This window comes from Rhododendron vialii, chromosome 1a, assembly GCF_030253575.1.
Source record: "Rhododendron vialii isolate Sample 1 chromosome 1a, ASM3025357v1".
Taxonomy (NCBI): Eukaryota; Viridiplantae; Streptophyta; class Magnoliopsida; order Ericales; family Ericaceae; genus Rhododendron; species Rhododendron vialii.
Window position 1 is genome coordinate 33,014,106 of NC_080557.1, and position 22,741 is coordinate 33,036,846.

Below are 22,741 nucleotides of genomic sequence, written 5' to 3' on the forward strand. Positions count from 1 at the left end.
TTTTTATTATTATTAGTCATAGATTTTTGTGAGATTAATGACTCTACCCCTGACGTATATTTTGTAGCCTTGACGTACATAGACGATACCAATTATGCTTGGTTACTTTTTGTGGCCTAAAATGAGAGCAGATTGATTGTTTTAAACTCCTATCATTTGGTTGATTGATTGCGAAAGCTTGAAAGAACATGTTTGTATACAAGTTGATGATAAGCCTATTATATTACAGGAATTCGTCAATCTTGACGGCTTTGCACACAATTAAAGAACGGGGACCATTTTGAATTTTGATCAAAATTTAGTCTATGTTACTAGGACCCAACGAGTTATATATTGAGCAAATAAAATATGAGTGGTAGTAATATGTTGAGCCATGTTGGTGGGACGATAAGTTATGAGTGGTGCTAGTACCACACCCAAACACACTAAACATTATAGTATGTGTATGGGGTCCACCACTCATGTGAGTATGGGTGTGTATTTGGATGTGTCACTAGAATTATTGGACCAGTGAAAAGTGAATCATTAATAATTTTATGTTATTTAATACTACTACTACTAATTGACAGTCCAATTATAACTTAATATATTATTATTTTGATGAAATGACGCAATCGCAGGGGTGGAGAGAACGAGGGATCGATCGGAGACACTCAGACACATGAGACAGAGGAAGAAGCTGGGAACAGAAGGGGAGAAGAGGGACGATGCGAAGGGGAGAGATCTAGAGGGGAATGGGTCTCTCCACTCACCGTCAATTGGTTTTGAGATGGATATAAAATTTTTACAACGGGCATAAATAGATATCCGGACCAGCTCACACATTACACGTCATGCATCTTGGCTAATTTTGGGATATCATCCCACTGTCTACTAGCGGGCCGCTCCGATCCAAACATGTTGACAGCATCTGTAAGGTTCTGAACCTAAAATTTTAGGAGTGAATAAACCCCTATGTAACGACCCTGATTTTTGGTAAATAAAAATTTCGTTAAATATTTAAATTTGATTTTAATTACTTGAATTTGCTACTAAAAATTTCTTTTTAATTTTAATAATCCATCATAATTAGATTTGAGATTTATAAAATTTTATATTTTCACGCCGAGCAATCTAGTCATTTTCTAAAGACAAGTATGCTTGTAGAAGCACTTGTATTTTTTTTCTAGTGAGTTAAATAAAATCTTTAAATTATATTTCTTGGCTAGAAATCCTACTTGGCAAGTATAATTAGTTTCCAACCAATTCGTTAGAAAACCCTAATTACCGTTTCAATCTAGTTACAATTTCCTAACCCTAGATGGACCTTTTTGACTGTCTTTGAGCCTTATGAAACCCTCCGAACCCTATTGAACCATTAGACTATAGGAGTAATCATTTTATTCCTATGTTTAGTCATTTCACTTTACCTAGCATCATTACTTATCCTACCTATTGGATAATAAAGGCAAGGGAAAACTTTAACCTTTGGTCCATAAATGTTAGGGAAAATATTATCCATTGGACAATAGATTTCCATGACTAGTCATATCAAATTATTACCAATATTCCTTTACCCCTTGGTCCATAATTGTTAGGGGAATTTTTGTCTCTTGGTTATTAGACCTTTGACTTGCCAAAATGCATGACAAGACAAGTCATACTAATGGAGTCATCATTTTGCTTCCAAAGGAAACAAGACTAGCCTTGCCATGCATGCACACCTATGTCCTAAGCCTAACTATCATAGGTTTTACTTTCCTAGATGAATATATACATGTACTTATACATATATATATATATATACCTAGGAGAGAGAGAGAGAGAGAGAGAGAGAGAGAGAGAGAGAGAGAGAGAGAGTGGGGTGGAGTGTGTGCATGAGTTTTGATTACTTACACAAGCAACATTTATAGCCTTAAGCCTATTTTTGACCACTTTCCAACCCATTTCTAGTCTTCCAAAGTACAATGATTTTGTGCTTTCTTGCAAGAAACCTCCCCATAGATTTGACAAGCCAAAAACCCTTCATGATGGCCTAAGATTTGGCCTACAAATGGAAGTGACAAGTCATGGAAGGCATGACATGATTGAAAGGCATGAGATGACAACTCAATGGAGCAAATCCATGGGAGAAAGGAGAGAAGGGGGGGCCGGCCATAGAGGAGGGAGGAGGAGCTCAAGTTTTGCCTATAAATAGAAAGCCATTCCAAGCATTTCAACTCACACCTTCACTTCTTGCTCTCACTTCTCTCTAAAAACCATTTCTGTTTTTTCCAGGCAGCCTACTGCCCTTCGTAAATCCTCAGTTTTCCCCTGCTTAGGCTAGTTTTTAGAACCAACTCCCTTCGGAAAAGTTGTAGAGCACTTCGAAACCTTCAAGTTAGACCCAAGAACCATCCCAATCGGCGAAGAAATGACAAAGATATTGGCATCCAAAATTCAGTAAAAATCTCGGATTTCCATTTTCTGACAGCACACTGTCTCTTCCTTTATCACCATTTTTCTCCTACCTAAAGTAGTTTCTAGGATCAACTTCCTTCACGAAAGTTGTAGAGCACTTCGAGAGCTTCGATTTCAACCCAAGAACGATCATATTTGGTCAAATATTGACCGAGTTACTGCCATCCAAAGTTTGGTCCAGATTTGCGAGTTTCACCGCCGTAGAAAACTTCCAACTAGCTTATTCGGCCCCGACTAGTTTCGGATTAAGGTAGATTTTTCTCTACTCACTTCCCTAAGTATAAGTAGAACCCCTTAACTCTACGTAAAGCATAGAATCGTACGTTAGAAAGTAAAATGATCGTTTTCCTTAAGTAGATAAGGTTATCTATTGTTTAGTTTCAAGTAGATAAGCTTATCGTTTAAAATGCATGATTGTCAATAAGTTTATCTCACTAATGGAGGTATGAGCATGTTGGATAAATAACTTTGTCTTAAATAAACATATGTTGTATTGAATTTCTCAAAAAGTAAGATAGAACGATTTTCGAAAGATAAGATTTTAACGCTTGATTTGAAGTATTCATATTTTGATCTTTTCGAGCATGCTTAGTAATATTGAGTTGAATAATCTTGCTAGTATAGTTTCAATGAATGAGTTATGCTTATTTTTGTGAAAGGTCCTACCGCGGAGTCTATGCATGAAAACGTGACACGAAAATCGAGAAAGTTAGAAACATGACACTTAGGGTGTGGTTAACGAAAAGGCGTGTTTTGAAAAGATGAAAAGTTTTGGAAACCGCAATGTGGCCGGACATGGTAGCCCATTGTGTGGTGTGTGTTTTGTGTGCCAATGGGAACCCGGTGCGGCGGAACCATTGTGAGGATACTCGGGAGACCGGAACGGCGGAACCGAGGTTGGGTGTGTGGCTTGGTTATCCGCGGAAAGGAGCCAATGCAAAGTGTGCCAATGGGAACCCGGTGCGGCGGAACCATTGTGAGGATACTCGGGAGACCGGAACGGCGGAACCGAGGTTGGGTGTGTTAGAAACAGATTTTGAAAATGTTGATTTGGTTATGAAAAGTGAAAATGGAGACACGGTCTACGATGAGTCGCGTAGGAGAAATACAGAAAAACATCGACACCAACGATAGTTGATTAACGAATGTGGATGTGTCATTGTTAGCTGCGTATATATGTATCATGTGGAAATCGATGTGTTATTATTTCCTGTTGTTTTTAAGTTATGGGTTAGCGGGTATGGGATTGTCCTGCTGAGCTTTTGTAGCTCACGGTGTTGCCTTTTGGTGACCCTGACATATTATATCGGTGGCGACGCTGGTATAATGTGTCAGATTTTGTAGATGATTAGGGTAAGCAGATCACCGTGGAGGCTTTTGGAGCTGAGGAGCTGGCAAGAATGGAAGAGCTGAGGAGCTGTAGTTAGGAACCCTAGAATCACCCTTCATTTGTGTAAATATTGAACTCTTGTGGGAGTTTTGTTGTAATAAGAGCCAGACTCCATTTGATTTTTTTGAATAAAATGTCTCTTTAACGTACCCAAAAATGGGGGTGTTACACCCTAAATCTTTGCTTTGATCACCAGGCCAACCCTTGAGTATTTCTATAGATCCACTTGTTGGCGGTTCTTTAATACATTAAGCTTGAATTTAAAATAAATTAACTTGTACATTTTAATACGTGACTTCTGTTATTGAATCATTTTTGACTTTCCCAATTCTTTTTGATAAGAGAAATTAGAAAAATAGAAATATACTCCGAATGATGAAAAGTTTACAAGACAAAAAAGAAGCTAAAAATGTATTTATTTTGACTTATCCACAGTGAAATAATCAAAAGTTGCCACATCATCTTTTGGTTATTTATTTAAAGGGTTGCTAAGATTAGCAATATAGAGGTCCATAATGGTACAATCAAAATTAAATAAGCAAAACTTGTCACATCATCTTTTCAACTTATAAAAATCTAAAAATTAAAATAATTTTCAAACTAATAAAAAACATGATATTAGGAAAAGAGGAAATAGTTTTTTGAAAACTTTGATTTAAAAAAAAAAAGTTTTCGGAAAAAAGTTGTAAAAAATCGTTTTTTGAATAAAAAAAAGTTTTTTTTTTCAAAATAACAGTTTTTGAATTTTTTTTTTCAAATAAACAGTTTTAATAAAAAATTCGAAAAACTGTTTTTGCAAAAAATAAAAACTCTTTTTAAAAGTGTTTTTCTTTGAAACATGTTGAAAATGGAAGAGAGAGAATGTTTTTGTGTAATGATGGTGTACTTGATTGAAGAAATATGAGGACAACTAAATTTGATTATTGGCAAAATTAAGTTTGCTAGTTTTGATTATCCAAGAGTCAAAATTTGATGATTTGCTAGAGGTTATTAAGTTTGATTATTCCAATATGAGCTCTTTTTTGAGCAAATGTTACTAACCTTAGCAACATTTTAGTGTTGATTATACCACAGTGGATGCTCTTATTTTCATGGTATCATAGTTAGGTCTTAGGTGACCTCACTTCACGTGGTCGAGTCTTTGGCGCCCGAGCAAATCTCCTGGCCTCCTCAATTCGTATCTCCATGTGCCCCGGATCCAGGCTGCACGTGAGAGAGAGTGTTAGATTTTATCTCACATCGCTCATCTAAGCCACTCAAGATTGGTTAATAAAATTTAGGGGCTATTCTATTTATTGCCAATTAATTTTAGGTTGAAACCCTCCAAGAAATTTAACATTTACTATAATAAACTTATCTGACTTTTGGTTTGCAATTTTTTTCCCCCCAATTCTCTCGTCACGCTGAATCAAAAAATCAAAAGTTGAACTCTGAATAAACAAAAAGGTAATAAGACAAGACAAAACAAAAAAATTCGAATGTCTTCTATTTTATCGAGAAAAAAATGTCCCATGCACAGGAAAATGTTACTAATACATGGAAGTGTTTCATGCAACACTCTCCTATACCGCATCAATCCCCGCAAAAAATCTCCCATTTATTAGTAGTATTGTATAGTACGAGGTGTAGGAATATTTAAATAGTAGAAATTCAAATACGAATTTGGCCTCTAAAATTGAAAATAAATTAAAGTTTTAGTCCTCAAATCAATCATTTTACCTCATTTATCTTTAACTAATATATACTCCGTAGTTTATTTAAAGTATATCTCAATATCATATTATTTGCATTTACTTCAAAAAAAGAAAGAAAGATAATGATACACGGACAATGACTGAGGATGCATTCTTCTCCATATAGAAAATGTCTTTTTCAAATCACCCCTTCCAGCATCTCCAAAACTCCAAAATGAAAAATGGATAGTGACACATTGAAAAAAGATTTTGTAATTTATATAATATTTTCTTCAATTTTTGTATTTTTTGGGAGAATATTAGAGGAACCCATAGTCCCTTTTAAAGAATTGTGCCTTGGAAAAAAATTTCTAAATTAAAAAATACTCATTACCCATATTTTCAATTATTACTTTCATTTCTCTCTTCACTTACTACCGGTATTTTCAATCATTACTCTCATTTCTCTCTCTATCTCTCTCCACTCATTACTCATAACTCCCATCATTACTAATTTTTCTCTGAATTCATTACCCAAAAAACCAAACTCACAAAAATCTCAAATTTGAATCCAAACAAGACATTGGCCTCCAAAATGAAAGTATGGTATTTATATTTGGAGGAGGTCTCCATTTTTAGAGACCCAAAGAATAATGAGTCTTTTCTAAATTCTCCCGAAAGGTTCAAAATGTGAAGAAAATAAAAAATAAAACATAAAATTTTCTACAATGTATCACATTCATTTTCTATTTTGAAATATTAAAGATAGGTTGGAGATGCCCTTCCTCATATACTAAAACCTAACCAAGCAGCTGATCAGGTGCGCAGCTACGGCCTATACGGTATACACCAATGGAACAAACACTCAACGTAGCAATTTTTCCAGTTCCAGGAATGGGTCACCTCATCCCGCTCGGCGAGTTCGCCAAGCGACTCGTCCTCACCCACAACTTCTCAGTCACCTTCATCGTCCCAACCCCCGGCCCTCTCTCCGCCGGCCCGAAATCGTTCCTCGACTCCCTTCCCACCCGCATAAACCACGTCCTTCTCCCTCCCGTTAACTTGGACGATTTGTCCAGCGACGTCCACGCCGAGACGGCCATCGCCCTCACCGTGTCCCGCTCTCTCCCCTCTCTCCGCGACGTTTTGAAATCATTGGTTTCCAGTTCTCGGGTTGTTGCTCTTGTGGTTGATCTTTTTGCCACCGATGCGTTCCACGTCGCAGCCGAACTCGGCATCGCTCCTTATATTTTCTTCGCGTCCACGGCCATGACTTTATCACTGTTCCTTTATTTGCCAAAGCTCCATGAATCCGTGTCTTGCGAGTATAGAGATTTAGCCGAACTGGTTCAAATCCCGGGTTGCACACCGGTTCACGGGAAGGATTTGTTAGACCCAGTACAAGACAGGAAGAATGATGCATACAAACGGCTTCTTCACATCGCAAAACAGTACAGTTTGGCCGAGGGTATTATTGTCAATAGCTTTAGGGCATTGGAAGGTGGGGCCATCAAGGCTTTGCAAGAGGAAGAATCCGGTAAGCCGCCTGTTTATCCAATCGGACCGCTCGTACAGATGGGTGTGCCTGATGACGGGTCGGAGTGTTTGAGATGGTTGGATGACCAGCCACGTGGCTCCGTCTTGTTCATCGCCTTTGGTAGTCTCGGGACCCTCTCATTTGATCAACTCACTGAGTTAGCCTTTGGTTTGGAAATGAGTGAACAGAGATTCCTATGGGTCGTTAGGAGTCCAAATGATAAGGTTGAACTTTCTGGTGTTAATGACCAGAATGACCCATCGGACTTCTTACCAAACGAGTTTTTAGATAGAACCAAAGGGTTTGGTCTAGTGGTGCCATCTTGGGCACCACAAGCTCAAATTCTTAGCCATGGTTCGACCGGTGGATTTTTAACCCATTGTGGTTGGAACTCTACACTCGAGAGTGTAGTCAACGGTGTTCCGTTGATTGCTTGGCCTCTTTATGCAGAACAAAATATGAATGCTGTGATATTAATTGAAGATTTAAAAGTAGCAGTGAGGCCGAAAGTTAGAGAAAATGGAATAATTGGGCGAAATGAGATTGCGAAAGTTGTGAAGGGTCTAATGGAAGGAGAAGAAGGAAATGCGATTCGTAGCCGAATGAAAGGCCTAAAAGACGCCGCTGGAATGGTGCTAAGTGAAGACGGAGATTCGACAAAATCACTTACCGAGTTGGCTCAGAAATGGAAGAATAAGATTTTGAATTAGGTACCATCTACCATGGTTTCCCCTGCCTTGTGCTTTTGCTTTCTTTTTTCTTTTTTCTTTTTTTTTTTTCTTTCTATTCATGTGTCATACCCAAAGGTTTTACAGTACTTGTTTGCTTGTTTACTCTTCTGCTGCTGAAGTTCCAATTCGTTTTGTTTTGAACCCTTTTACCTTTAATGTTTCAGTTATAATAGAGTCCTGTTATATGGGACAATCAATTTTCGTATTCCCCGTTTTATTACATATCATCACTAATATTACGAAACATGTAACTTTTCCTTGCAGTTTTTGTTAGGACAAAAACCCCAAAATCCAGAACTCACACACACCTCAAACAAACACAGAGAGACAACATTAACATGGTTCGACAAATGCCTACTCCACAGACAGCAGATTTCACTACTATAATGGAGGAGATTACAAATCACTCACCCAAACCCCTCTTAATTGCTACTCTCTGATACAAGATTAAGGCTGGCGATGTAGCTATATATAGGCAGAAATCAGTCCCTATTTCTTGTCCACGCTCGAACCAAGTTGGGTGTGAATGGGGGACTCTGAAATTCCACAAACATGGCTGCATTAAATTGGAGCCAATCTTGAAGATTTGCAGCACATGGAGAATGAGGGATGCTGCTTAACCAATAATCTTCAAACAATTTTTATCTCTAAGTTTAAGAGCAGGAACCAATTACGATCAATTAAACAATAATTAAAATAGTTATGAAACTTTCATGGGTACATTTTTTTTAGACGAAACTTTGGGTACAATTGTTTTTGATAAATAGGCAATTGCATATTTCATTCAAGCTCGAATGCGAAGATTACATCACAATAATAGGAGTGAACCAAAACTACCAATATCTAAGACATGAGCACTGCTGAAAGCGCTACAGGCTACAGGCGACAGATAGCCGAACCAGTCAAGGTGCCGGCATAGGGTCCATCTTTGACTTGGTAGTAGAGTATCCAGCGAAAAACCTAGCTCAAACCATTGGCACAAAACACTAATGTAATATTTAGTAACCCCCCACGAAATTGCTCTCTGAACATGTCGCCGACCGGCTCATAGCACGAGGAATCACCGACTAAATCGGTGAGCTCTTTGCTGGCACGAGCAAAGGGTGCTACTTCGGGGCAAGCCCTTGCTGTCATGGCGAGCTCCGATCACGAGGACACATGCCGGCAAAGTGGATCCACGAGACCACGGCGAGACTGAAAACAAAATCTAGGTTACAGTAACACGAACCAGAAGCAGACCCTAATAGAAAACAAGCTAAACCCTAAACCGAAACAGAAATAAGTAAATTGGGTTTAACATAACATTGAGTATGTGGAATTGGCAGATCTACAAATAGGGAATACTGGTTCGAACACTAGATTAGTTGAGGTATGAGTAAATTTGCTCGAAAATCTATAAGTTATCAAAAATAATTTGGAAATATTGGCAACGAAGCAATGAACCTAGAGGCTAAAGTAAAAATTACAACTTAGACCCTGTGCACAGAAAATGTAACGACCCCTGATTTTGACCCTTTCATTTTATATTTTTTTGTAGTCTTACTATTTATTTATTCGTTCTTCTTTTAGTTATTTGGAGTGCGTGCGAGTGTATGTGCAAGTGTGTGTATGCGTTCATACAATCGTATACCCATATTAACACGACCAAAAGCCATCTATCCATATTAACACGACCAAAAGCCATCCTACATGTTTCGGCCATGACCATGAGTACTTGAGGCTATTATTTCCCTAAGTTTACTTGACAACTCACCTACTCTATCTTACCCATGCCTTAAATTAAGGAGTATAGGGTACCTCTTGGAATAGAGTATCATTATATTAACCTATCCATAGTCAAAACCCAACACAACCTTTTTTTGCACTTCTTTCATTTCCGCCAAGAAAAAGAAAACATGAATTGGGGGTCTCAAAACCCAACACAACCATTTTTTGCACTTCTTTATTGTTCGTCTTAGCCACTATCTATTTAAATTATTCCAATTTAAGATTAATGCAAAAAGTATAAATATTTGAACGAGAGATAAAAAGAAAAAAAGAAAGTATGCCAATAAAGTTTGATTAACCAAATAAATTTAAGCCTCTATATTAAAAGAGTTAAAATCTTAGACTTTGACATGAGTTTAAAAAAGAAATAAAGTGGGTTGCTAACTGGGTATTGAATTCTTGACCTTCTGGGTAGGGAGTAGATGTCTTTCCACTAGGCCAGAAACCGATATAATTATGCTAATGTTGTTAAATTTTATATTTATTATGAAACTGTATTTCGAATATTTCCTATTATGGTTGCCCCAGCCCGGGGATAGCCCAGGCCCATAGGCCACAGGCTTTTGGGGCTTATTCTGGGCCGGCCCATGTTGCATTCTTAGCCGTCACATTCTTGTCGTTAATTTTTGCCTGCCCCGGCCGGGGAATTGCCCAAGCCCGCATGCTTGCAGGGCTTATCGGACTTCCCCACGTGGCATTCTTAGCCGGCCCAAGGATAGCCCCAGCCCGGGGATAGCCCAGGCCCATAGGCCACAGGCTTTCGGGGCTTATTCTGGGCCGGCCACAGGCTTTCGGGGCTTATTCTGGGCCGGCCCATGTTGCATTCTTAGCCGTCACATTCCTGTCCTTAATTTTTGCGCCCCAGCCGGGGAATTGCCCAAGCCCGCATGCTTGCGGGGCTTATCGAACCTGCCCACGTGGCATTCTTAGCCGGCCGCCACATTTCTGTCCTTAATTTTGGCCTCTCTTAGCTCTTTCTTTTATTTTTTGTTGTTTATCAGCCCCCATTGTTTTAGGTTAGGGCGGCACTGTTGATTACAGTTGTTTTAGTGGATAGCAATTTTTTAAGTTGAAGTTGATAAAAACTTACTTTCGTACTATCTTGTCACAAGAGAGATTAAATGGGTTGACTATAATCTCAATTAAAAATGAGTTCTTGAAAAAGTTAAAGTACGATAACACAATTGAAATTGTGATTTTTTTTTTAACGTAATTCAAGCTAAAACTAGCACAATATAACCTTAATTTTTTGTTTTACTTATGTTTTTATTTTTTAGGATTGTAGGGGGATGAAAACAATTGATGCTTTCTGATCACCTGGTTTGCAACGGCTTTCTCGTGCCTCTTCACCGGAACCCTAATTCGTCGTCGGAACCCTAATCTGCAAAATAGACAGGGGGTGAGCGCACCTCTGCCTCTCGTGGCAAAGGCCCTCCGATGCCAAAGTTAGTATCACGTACTAGCAATTAAACCCTAATTATCAGTAGGAAAGCAAGAATGCAAAGTATTGCGTACCTTTTACCTCTAGGCTTACTCTGTTTATATAGACATTCGGATGCTTGGCGCCCAAGCATCCCTATTGCCATAGGATTCCCAACTCGTATAGGAAACTCAGGATATCAAGGATTCTCGTTTCCTTTATCAGTTTATGGAAAAGAGTCCTTTCAGGATTCTTTTCCATTACTGACCGAACATCCCATTCTCGTTGGGTATCTTTTTTCAAACCCTGTATTCTCGGGATCTTATTCCTTAACGGAATACCATTGTTTCTGGACCCTTCTAGAATGTTCCTTCTACTCCAACATCTGATCGGATTTCTTTCTCTGTTCAGCTATCTCATAGCCGAACAGACTGTCCGGACCAATCACTTCACTTGTAACTGGTCCTTCATCAATTATTTAGACTATTGCCTTGCATGATGACTGTCCCGTCATCACTCGTATTTCGTGCTTAGTTCTTACTTCAACTGTTCGGCTGTATCATAATCGAGCAGTCTGTTTGGACCAGCTACTTCACATGTATCTTGGTCCATGTAATCGGAATGTCTCTAACTGCCGATTAGTCAGTTTATAGCCATGACTTCTCATATCATTGGCCCTTAATTTGCCGAATAGATTGCATGGATCAATGACTTCCCATATCATTGGTCCATATCGCTGTTCACCGAACTACCCGGCGGTAAGTCCTGTCGTATTTACCACGTGCTCCCGAATATCACGTGTTCGGCAACTAATTGTACGTGCTCGGGAATACCTCCCTACAATGACTTAATATTAAATGGACATCCAAACTAAGGGTCAAGTTTAGACAACTCTAACATCAAGGCCGGACCTGGATGCATGCATGCATAATATATGTATGAGGTTAAGAGAAAACATGTGCCGGCAAAATATCTCTTCCTTGACGACATAGTAGTGTGCAATGATCAGAAATCATTGTACCATCTTCCCACTACTTTCTCAATAAAACGTAAGCCGACAAATGCTAAATAATAGATGTGCATGCATGTAGGACCTCATACGTCCACAACCACTCAATTTTTATATATTTTGAATAATTTAGCTGCTTCATCTCTTTGTTTTTCTTGTATATCGTTAGCTTTAAGGTTTGGCTGGCATGGGAGATGGTGTAGTGTAGTGGTGTGCATAGCTGTGCTGCGCACCTCTGAGCTTTCGGATCGTGCATCCGACGGTTCAGATCTCATATCGGTAATGAATGGCTCTCAATCGTTGGTTGCCGAGATGAGATCCGAACTGTCGAATACACAATTCGACGGCTCGGAGATGCGCAGCACGGTGCTGTGCACCTCACTGCACAACACCAACCCGAAGTCCGCTTGGCTGTGTCTTTGTATCTTTGTATTCGGATGAGAATCTATAAATGTCGTATGTCTAATCTGTATTCCGGTGATAATCTATAAATGTCGTATGGCTTTTTTAAATTGGTATGCTTCTTCCGTTGACAATAATAATAATAATAATAATAATAATCATCATCATCATCATCATCTTATTTTTTTTTAAAATTAAAATACTTTAACACCAACACTTACAATAGGACCGTATTTCCACTAAACATCTACCAAAAATATTCTATTTGTGTATTCCTTTTTTCCCTCTTAAATTTAATTTGTCCCCTTGTTTTATAATCTTAGACCTAGGAGTGGCCTTGCATTGAGAAATTATGCCACAAACTAATTGATGTAAAGCCGGCACAACATCGTGAGAAGCTATAAAATTCTATCAATGTGACGCAAAACGAGATCCACTTAAATTAAAATATTTCTCTTATCTCAAAACCATATAAAATTTTATATGTGTGACGAAAAATTGTGAGACCCGACTCTTTTTTTTTTAAAAAGAAAAGTAAATAAGTAGTCTTATTAAAAGTGATTTTTTTTTGTTTTATGTGGGCCTCCAATGTGGATTCCTAAAACTATAGGGATGTATTTGTAAAAAAAAACAAAATGTGTGTGCTGGTGTGCACGTGGAAGGCAAAGGAAGTGCTTGTGTGCATGTGTGGGATATATATATCTTCTAATAGAAAAAAAAAAATACAAACAGAAGAGAGAGAAAAAGAAACGTAAAGGAAAGAAAATAAAAAACGCAGAGAGAAGGATCGAAGAAGAGAGGATTTGCGTTAACGGAAGTTCTAATCTCGGTAGGTAACTCTTAGTCTCCTTTGCTTAATGATCAGTTAATATGTCTTGTAATTGAGATGGGTTGTTCTTGGGCGTTTTTATTTGGAAAGAAAGGCCATGTTAGTAAATGGTGGAAGTGGTTTGTTAAGTGAAATAATCTCTTTGTATGCAGATGATAGTTTAATTTCCTACATAGCTGATAATTTTACTTGACTTGCCATAAAAAGGAAGAACCCTAGATTTGAACAGAGGTTTTGGAAACAGTAAATGGTTACGGGAATGGATCGAATTGGTGTAATATGTGGTGAATTAGGCCTAGGTATTAACAATATCACTGGCCTTCAATTTAATTGAATGGTTTTATGCGCACTAATTTGTGGAATTGGACAAGAGAGCAGTAGACAAGGAAGAAGGAAAAAGAAAGAAAGAAAGGGGTTTGGTTAGCAACGTGGAACAGTAGTTCCTCAATGGCTGTCAAATAAGTATTTTTATCATGTGTGGTCGAGCTTATGGAAGTCTGTTACACACTAATTGCTATTCGCCTAATCGGATAACTTTTTGATTATGAAATTGACACTCTCTTATGTGGTCCGATGTACTGAATTTTATTACGTGGTTAGTCTAGAAGGAATTTGATGCTAGAGTAATGGTTGCAATCCTTTCAATTTATGGGTATCTTTGTAATCGTACTCACATGTATGGATTTATGTGTTACTCGTCAGGTTCGGAGGCGGCTACGAGCACCGTGACTGCACGTAGGGAGTGAGCTCGTGTTGGTACCTTTTTGGTTGGGCCTCGAGGTGGGTGTTCTTATTTTCAAAAGCAGAAGATGAGACACGGTGTAGAGTTATTTTTTTTCGTATTGAAATGGTTAATATTTGGCTTCAGCTCCTAGGCAAGAATATGATCGTAGCCTTAGTGGCGTTATAATATGGCCTTAGTGGCGTTATTGATTATTGCCTTAGTGGCGTGACGACTATTGCCTTAGTGGCGTAAAGAGTATTGCCTTAGTGGCGTAGATATGGGAATTGCCTTAGTGGCTTTATAAATTGCCTTAGTGGCGTTATAAGTATTACGTAACGGAAAGTTATTGCGGGGCAGAATAATCTTGTTTAAATTGTTTGATAGCAGTTGTCTTTATTGCTTCTCTTATTACGAATAAGAACATTCACTGAGCAAGTTGATAGCTCACACCCCCACAGTGTTTTCTTTTCAGGTGCGTGACGACACGCGGGTCCACTGCAGAGTCTAGACTGGAGTTGTGTATATAGTGGTCTAGCTTTTTGACTCTTTTGATTATGTGCCTATTTTTGGAACTTGTATATGTTGTAAATACCCGTGGGCACGTCTTGTATGACAGTTGTTTCCGTATATGTGCAAGTTAAGTTTTTTTTTTGAGCTGGACGCTTGGCTGGTGTTTTTATTTACTGTTTGAGCAGGGCCAAGGTGTGGGTCCATCCCATTTGGAAAATAATTTAGCGTGGTATTTTCCGGGATGGGGTGTGACAATTTTTGGTATCAGAGCCAATGGTTATTTGGTTCTGTAGACATTTTTGAGTCTAGAACTTGCAGTGGACCATAGGGAGTCAGTTGAGTTGGTGGTTAGCTTATCTTTGCATGCGTGGTAAATATTGAACTGCAATGATATGTGTTGCTTATCTTGAGTTCAATGGCAGACAAAGTTATGGACGGTCAGGAGAAAGATTCAGGGGATCAAGCGGGTCAAGGTGACCCTAGTGGTCAAAGTCCATCGGATATCATGCAGGCTCTTGCACGGTTTATTGAGTTTCAAACGGGTGCACAAGCAAGCTCATCAAATCAGCCACGTAGTACAGTTCATGAACAGTTTATGAAACTTCAACCTTCAACATTCTCTGGTGGTGTGGAACTATTGGAAGCAGAGGAATGGCTAAAAAGGATGGAGTCTATTTTTGATGTCATGAGTGTTTCTGATGATCAAAAAGTTACTCTAGCCCCTTTCATGTTAAAAGATCAAGCTCGATTTTGGTGGGAAGCTACTAAAGGGTTGCTGACTACACCAGCAATTAGGGAACCGGAGCCTCCAGTGCCGAAAAAGGTTACTTGGAAAGAATTTATTGCAGCCTTCAATGAGCAATACTTTCCTCTGTTGTATCGATATGATATGGAGCACGAGTTTTCAAGTTTGAGGCAAGGAAGTATGTCTGTTGCTGAATATGATGCTAAGTTCATCAAATTATCTCGGTTTGCACCAAACTTAATCCGTATAGAGGATGCTAAGTGTAGAAGATTTCAGCTTGGTTTGGATCCTAACATTCGAGCTGGAGTTGCTACTCATGAAGTAAAGAGATATTCTGACTTGGTACACAAATCAAAGATTTCAGAAAAGAGTGTTAATGAGAAGAAAGAAAGGCAAGCACAATATAGGAGGGGTCGATTTGAGGCTGGATCATCTAGATAGAGGTTTCAAGGATCTCAATTGAGCGGAGTGTAGGGTAGACCACAACAGAATGTTCCATTTGGTGGTCACCAGGGTCAGAGTTCTTAGAAACAACAACCTAGACAACAAACAAGTGTTTCCTCAAGTAGTGGTACACGAGATATTACCTGTTTTAGTTGTGGAGAGAGTGGGCATATGACACGAGACTGTAAGGGAAAACAACAAGAGAGATGTTATCGTTGCAACCAACCTGGGCACAAGATTCGTGATTGTCTTGTGACATCTGTTACTTCTCCATCAGTGGGTAGTGTGGCTGGTGGCAGTACAGCTTCATCTAGGACTCCTCAGAGAGGTGGGGGATCTTCTAGTGGACCTCGTACTCAGGCGACACCTGATGTTGTTACAGGTACACTTAATGTTTCTAGTAGGGATGCACATATTTTAATTGATCCTGGCTCTACTCATTCGTACATGTCCCTATCATTTGGCATGCATTTAAATCAGCTCTTTACATTTTAGATCATTGCTTATCTGTGTCTACTCCTATTGGGGAAGTGGTGTTGGTAGATGTGAAATATAGGGGCTGTGTGGTACGCGTGGGTGAAAAAGAATTACTTGTTAATTTAGTGCCTCTTGACATACATGATTTTGATATAATATTGGGCATGGATTGGTTGGCATCATATCATGCTTCTATAGATTGTTTCAAGAAAGAGGTAATATTTCGGGTTCCTAATGAATCTGAGGTTAAATTTTGTGGCGAACAAAATGTTACTCATACTTGTCTTATATCAGCAATTGAAGCCAGAAAATTGCTCAGAAAGGGTTGTGAATGTTACTTGGCGCATGTCATAGATACAACAAAATTAGAGATTAAATTGGAGGATATTCCAGTGGTATGGGAATTTACAGATGTGTTTCCAGAGGAGTTGCCGGGAATTGTGCTGGATAGAGAGGTAGAGTTTTCTATTGAGTTACTTCCAGAGACTGCTCCTATATCTATAGCACCGTATCGAATGGCTCCTATCGAGTTGAAAGAATTAAAAATTCAGCTACAGGATTTGCTTGACCGAGGTTTTATTCAACCTAGTGTGTCGCCCTGGGGAGCTCTAGTGTTGTTTGTTAAAAGAAGGATGGTACATTGAGATTGTGTATTGATTACCGTCAGCTCAATAAGGTAACAGTTCGCAACAAGTATCCCTTACCTCGAATTGATGATTTATTTGATCAGTTGCAAGGAGCTACGGTGTTTTCAAAAATTGATCTTCGATCGGGGTATCATCAAATAAAAGTGAAAGATAGTGATGTTCTAAAGACTGCTTTTCGTACAAGATACAGGCACTATGAATTCCTAGTAATGCCTTTCGGGTTGACTAATGCTCCAGCCGTGTTTATGGACTTAATGAATCGGGTATTTCAGCCTTATCTTGACTCGTTCATTATTGTCTTTATTGATGATATCTTGATATACTCACGAAGCAGAGAGGAACATGTGAAGCATCTACGCATTGCATTGCAGACTCTACGAGAAAAACGATTGTTTGCAAAGTTAAGCAAATGTGAGTTTTGGTTGGATAGGGTGGTTTTCTTGGGACATGTGATATCTGGAGATGGAATTTGTGTTGACCCTGCGAAGGTGGAAGCTGTAGTTAAATGGGAATGCCCAACGAATGTCTCTAAGATCCGAAGTTTCTTGGGTTTGGCAGGCTATTATCGTCGATTTATTAAAGGTTTCTCAGCGATTGCTAGACCATTGACTAGATTGACTCAGAAAGCAGCGAAGTTTGAGTGGACTGACGCTTGTGAGCATAGTTTTCAAGAGCTAAAGGCTAGATTGGTTTCAGCTCCAGTTTTGACTATTCCTTCTGGCGCAGGAGACTTTGTTATTTATAGTGATGCTTCACACCAGGGTTTGGGATGCGTGTTGATGCAGTGCGGAAAGATAATTGCTTATGCTTCAAGATAATTAAAGAACCATGAACGTAATTATCCAACTCATGATTTGGAGTTAGCGGCAGTTGTGTTTGCATTAAAGTTGTGGAGACATTACTTATATGGCGAAGCTTGTGAGATTCTTACCGACCATCAGAGTTTGAAATATTTGTTTACACAGAAGGACTTGAACTTGAGACAAAGATGATGGATAGAGTTAATTAACGATTATGATTGCAGTATTCACTACCATCCAGGGAAAGCTAATGTCGTGGCAGATGCTCTGAGCAGAAAATCTTCAAGTAGATTGGCTTGTGTTCAATGTACTCGTGTTGATATTTTTATAGAGTTGACTTTGATGGATGTGCAGTTAGCCTTGACAAATACTAATGCTTTGATAGCTCATTTTAGAGTGAGACCTCTATTAATTGATTGGATTCGGGAGACTCAATATCGAGATCGAAAGTTGAAGAAATTTATCGATGGAGTGAGAGATGGGACGCGGACAGACTTTGTTATTCAGGATGGGTTATTTTTATTTGAAAATCGATTGTGTGTACCTAGAGACCAAGCTTTGAAGAGAGAGATTTTGGAGGAGGCGCATAGTTCAGCTTATACTATGCATCCGGGTAGTACAAAAATGTATCGCGATCTTAAGGAGCACTATTGGTGGATTGGGATGAAGAGGGAGATAGCTCAGTTTGTGGCTCGATGTTTGGTATGTCAGCAAGTAAAGGCCGAGTATCAACGACCCGCAGGTTTATTGCAACATCTTCCTATTCCTGTATGGAAGTGGGAGCATATTATGATGGACTTTGTGAGTGGACTTCCTTGTTCTCAAAAAGGCTATGATTCTATTTGGGTGATTGTGGATCGATTGACGAAGTTTGCGTATTTTCTACCTGTTAATACTACCTATACGATTGATAGGTATGCTAAATTATATGTTGATGAGATTATCCATTTGCATGGGGCTCCAGTGTCGATTGTTGCTGACCGAGATCCTAGATTTACTTCCAGATTTTGGCCAAGTTTGCAACAAGCTATGGGTACTACTTTGAAGTTTAGCACAGCTTTTCACCCTCAGACCGATGGGCAATCTGAGCGGACTATTCAAACTTTGGAGGATATGTTGCATGCTTGTGTATTGGACTTCAAAGGCAGATGGGATGCTCATATGTCATTGATGGAGTTTGCTTATAATAATAGTTATCAGACTAGCATTGGCATGGCAGCCTACGAGGCTTTATATGGTCGGAGGTGTAGAATTCCTGTATGTTGGAGTGAAGTTGGAGAAAGGTGGTTGTCGAAACCAGAGTTGGTTCAAGTTACTGTCGATAAAATTAAAGTTGTTCGTGATCGCTTGAAAATTGCACAAAGTCGCCAGAAAAGTTATGCAGATAAGCGGAGGAGGGATCTAGAATTCGCAGTGGGTGATTGGATATTTCTTCGAGTGTCACCATGGAAAGGGGTTATGAGGTTCAAAAAGAAAGGCAAATTGAGTCCACGATATATTGGGCCGTATGAGATCATTGAGCGGATTGGGTCTACAGCGTATCGCTTGGCATTGCCACCGGAGTTGAGCCGACTTCATGATGTGTTTCATGTCTCCATGTTACGAAAATATATTGCAGATCCGTTTCATGTGTTGACTTCCGAGCCGATAGAGCTAAAAGATGATCTAACTTACGTGGAGCAGCCAGTGGACATTTTAGATCACAAAGATCAAGTTTTGTGCAATAAGACTATCCCATTGGTGAAAGTCTTGTGGAGGAGTCACGCGATCGAGGAGGCTACTTGGGAGACTGAGGAAAGTATGAGAGCTCAATACCCACATCTATTTTCTGAAGGTAAGTGAATTTCGGGGCGAAATTCTTTTAACGGGAGGATAATTGTGAGACCTGACTCTTTTTTTTTAAAAAAGAAAAGTAAATAAGTAGTCTTATTATAAGTGAATTTTTTTGTTTTATGTGAGCCTCCAATGTGAATTCCTAAAACTATAGGGATGTATTTGTAAAAAAAAACAAAATATGTGTGCTAGTGTGCACGTGGAAGGCAAAGGAAGTGCTTGTGTGCATGTGTGGGATGTATATATCTTCTAATAGAAAAAAAAAATACAAACAGAAGAGAGAAAAAAAGAAACGTACAGGAAAGAAAAAAAAAACGCATAGAGAAAGATCGAAGAAGAGAGGATTTGCGTTAACGGAAGTTCTAATCTTGGTAGGTAACTCTTCGTCGCTTTTGCTTATTGATCAGTTAATATGTCTTGTAATTGAGAAGGGTTGTTCTTGGGAGTTTTTATTTGGAAAGAAAGGCCATGTTAGTAAATGGTGGAAGTGATTTGTTAAGTGAAATAATATCTTTGTATGCAGATGATAGTTTAATTTCCTACCTAGCTGATAATTTTACTTGACTTGCCATAAAAAGGAAGAACCCTAGATTTGAACAGAGGTTTTGGAAACAGTAAATGGTTACGGGAATGGATCGAATTGGTGTAATATATGGTGAATTAGGCCTAGGTATTAACAATATCACTGGCCTTCAATTTAATTGAATGGTTTTATGCACACTAATTTGTGGAATTGGACAAGAGAGCAGTAGACAAGGAAGAATGAAAAAAACAAAAAAAAGGGGTTTGGTTAGCAACGTGGAACAGTAGTTCCTCAATGGCTGTCAAATAAGTATTTTTATCATGTGTGGTCGAGCTTATGGAAGTCTGTTACACACTAATTGCTATTCGCCTAATCGGATAACTTTTTGATTATGAAATTGACACTCTCTTATGTGGTCCGATGTACTGAATTTTATTACGTGGTTAGTCTAGAAGGAATTTGATGCTAGAGTAATGGTTGCAATCCTTTCAATTTATGGGTATCTTTGTAATCGTACTCACATGTATGGATTTATGTGTTACTCGTCAGGTTCGGAGGCGGCTACGAGCACCGTGACTCCACGTAGGGAGTGAGCTCGTGTTGGTACCTTTTTGGCTGGGCCTCGAGGTGGGTGTTCTTATTTTCAAAAGCAGAAGATGAGACACGGTGTAGAGTTATTTTTTTTCGTATTGAAATGGTTAATATTTGGCTTGAGCTCCTAGGCGAGAATATGATCGTAGCCTTAGTGGCGTTATAATATGGCCTTAGTCGCGTTTTATTGATTATTGCCTTAGTGGCGTGACGACTATTGCCTTAGTGGCGTAAAGAGTATTGCCTTAGTGGCGTAGATATGGGAATTGCCTTAGTGGCTTTATAAATTGCCTTAGTGGCGTTATAAGTATTACGTAACGGAAAGTTACTGCGGGGCTAAATAATCTTGTTTAAATTGTTTGATAGCACTTGTCTTTATTGCTTCTCTTATTACGAATAAGAACATTCACTAAGCAAGTTGATAGCTCACACCTCCACAGTGTTTTCTTTTCAGGTGCGTGACGGCACGCGGGTCCACTGCAGAGTCTAGACTGGAGTTGTGTATATAGTGGTCTAGCTTTTTGACTCTTTTGATTATGTGCCTATTTTTGGAACTTGTATATGTTGTAAATACCCGTGGGCACGTCTTGTATGACAGTTGTTTCCGTATATATGCAAGTTAAGTTTTTTTTTTGAGCTGGACGCTTGGCTGGTGTTTTTATTTACTGTTTGAGCAGGGCCAAGGTGTGGGTCCATCCCATTTGGAAAATAATTTAGCGTGGTATTTTCCGGGATGGGGTGTGACAATTTTTGGTATCAGAGCCAATGGTTATTTAGTTCTGTAGACATTTTTGAGTCTAGAACTTGCAGTGGACCATAGGGAGTCAGTTGAGTTGGTGGTTAGCTTATCTTTGCATGCGTGGTAAATATTGAACCGCAATGATATGTGTTGCTTATCTTGAGTTCAATGGCAGACAAAGTTATGGACGGTCAGGAGAAAGATTCAGGGGATCAAGCGGGTCAAGGTGACCCTAGTGGTCAAAGTCCATCGGATATCATGCAGGCTCTTGCACGGTTTATTGAGTTTCAAACGGGTGCACAAGCAAGCTCATCAAATCAGCCACGTAGTACAGTTCATGAACAGTTTATGAAACTTCAACCTTCAACATTCTCTGGTGGTGTGGAACTATTGGAAGCAGAGGAATGGCTAAAGAGGATGGAGTCTATTTTTGATGTCATGAGTGTTTCTGATGATCAAAAAGTTACTCTAGCCCTTTTCATGTTAAAAGATCAAGCTCGATTTTGGTGGGAAGCTACTAAAGGGTTGCTGACTACACCAGCAATTAGGGAACCGGAGCCTCCAGTGCCGAAAAAAGTTACTTGGAAAGAATTTATCGCAGCCTTCAATGAGCAATACTTTCCTCTGTTGTATCGATATGATATGGAGCACGAGTTTTCAAGTTTGAGGCAAGGAAGTATGTCTGTTGCTGAATATGATGCTAAGTTCATCAAATTATCTCGGTTTGCACCAGACTTAATCCGTATAGAGGATGCTAAGTGTAGAAGATTTCAGCTTGGTTTGGATCCTAACATTCGAGCTGGAGTTGCTACTCATGAAGTAAAGAAATATTCTGACTTGGTACACAAATCAAAGATTTCAGAAAAGAGTGTTAATGAGAAGAAAGAAAGGCAAGCACAATATAGGAGGGGTCGATTTGAGGCTGGATCATCTAGATAGAGGTTTCAAGGATCTCAATTGAGCGGAGTGTAGGGTAGACCACAACAGAATGTTCCATTTGGTGGTCACCAGGGTCAGAGTTCTTAGAAACAACAACCTAGACAACAAACAAGTGTTTCCTCAAGTAGTGGTACACGAGATATTACCTGTTTTAGTTGTGGAGAGAGTGGGCATATGACACGAGACTGTAAGGGAAAACAACAAGAGAGATGTTGTCGTTGCAACCAACCTGGGCACAAGATTCGTGATTGTCTTGTGACATCTGTTACTTCTCCATCAGTGGGTAGTGTGGCTGGTGGCAGTACAGCTTCATCTAGGACTCCTCAGAGAGGTGGGGGATCTTCTAGTGGACCTCGTACTCAGGCGACACCTGATGTTGTTACAGGTACACTTAATGTTTCTAGTAGGGATGCACATATTTTAATTGATCCTGGCTCTACTCATTCGTACATGTCCCTATCATTTGGCATGCATTTAAATCAGCTCTTTACATTTTAGATCATTGCTTATCTGTGTCTACTCCTATTGGGGAAGTGGTGTTGGTAGATGTGAAATATAGGGGCTGTGTGGTA

At 39.2% G+C, this 22,741-nt stretch overlaps 3 protein-coding genes across 4 annotated transcripts; all 3 read left to right on the top strand.

The window, feature by feature from the left end:
• Window positions 1-6,245: 6,245 nt before the first annotated feature.
• On the top strand, window positions 6,246-7,975 carry LOC131334381 (hydroquinone glucosyltransferase-like). The gene has a single exon (XM_058369364.1). The coding sequence runs from the start codon at window positions 6,355-6,357 to the stop codon at window positions 7,747-7,749; it is 1,395 nt and encodes a 464-aa protein (XP_058225347.1). The 5' UTR covers window positions 6,246-6,354; the 3' UTR covers window positions 7,750-7,975.
• Window positions 7,976-13,169: 5,194 nt separating this feature from the next.
• Window positions 13,170-22,257, top strand: LOC131336675 (uncharacterized). Of its 2 annotated transcripts, XM_058372595.1 has the most exons (3): window positions 13,170-13,197; window positions 20,450-20,527; window positions 21,406-22,257. In XM_058372595.1, the coding sequence occupies exon 3, from the start codon at window positions 21,414-21,416 to the stop codon at window positions 22,167-22,169; it is 756 nt and encodes a 251-aa protein (XP_058228578.1). In that variant the 5' UTR covers window positions 13,170-13,197; window positions 20,450-20,527; window positions 21,406-21,413; the 3' UTR covers window positions 22,170-22,257. The 2 variants fall into 2 exon arrangements, 1 of the variants encoding a protein (XP_058228578.1); XR_009202906.1 differs by lacking the exons at window positions 13,170-13,197; window positions 21,406-22,257 and adding an exon at window positions 20,932-21,124 and having other exon boundaries at window positions 20,166-20,527.
• On the top strand, window positions 13,639-16,734 carry LOC131336667 (uncharacterized). Its single transcript, XM_058372583.1, has 2 exons — window positions 13,639-13,977; window positions 14,380-16,734. Exon 2 carries the CDS (start codon window positions 14,847-14,849, stop codon window positions 15,615-15,617), a length of 771 nt encoding a protein of 256 aa, XP_058228566.1. The 5' UTR covers window positions 13,639-13,977; window positions 14,380-14,846; the 3' UTR covers window positions 15,618-16,734.
• Window positions 22,258-22,741: the final 484 nt, after the last annotated feature.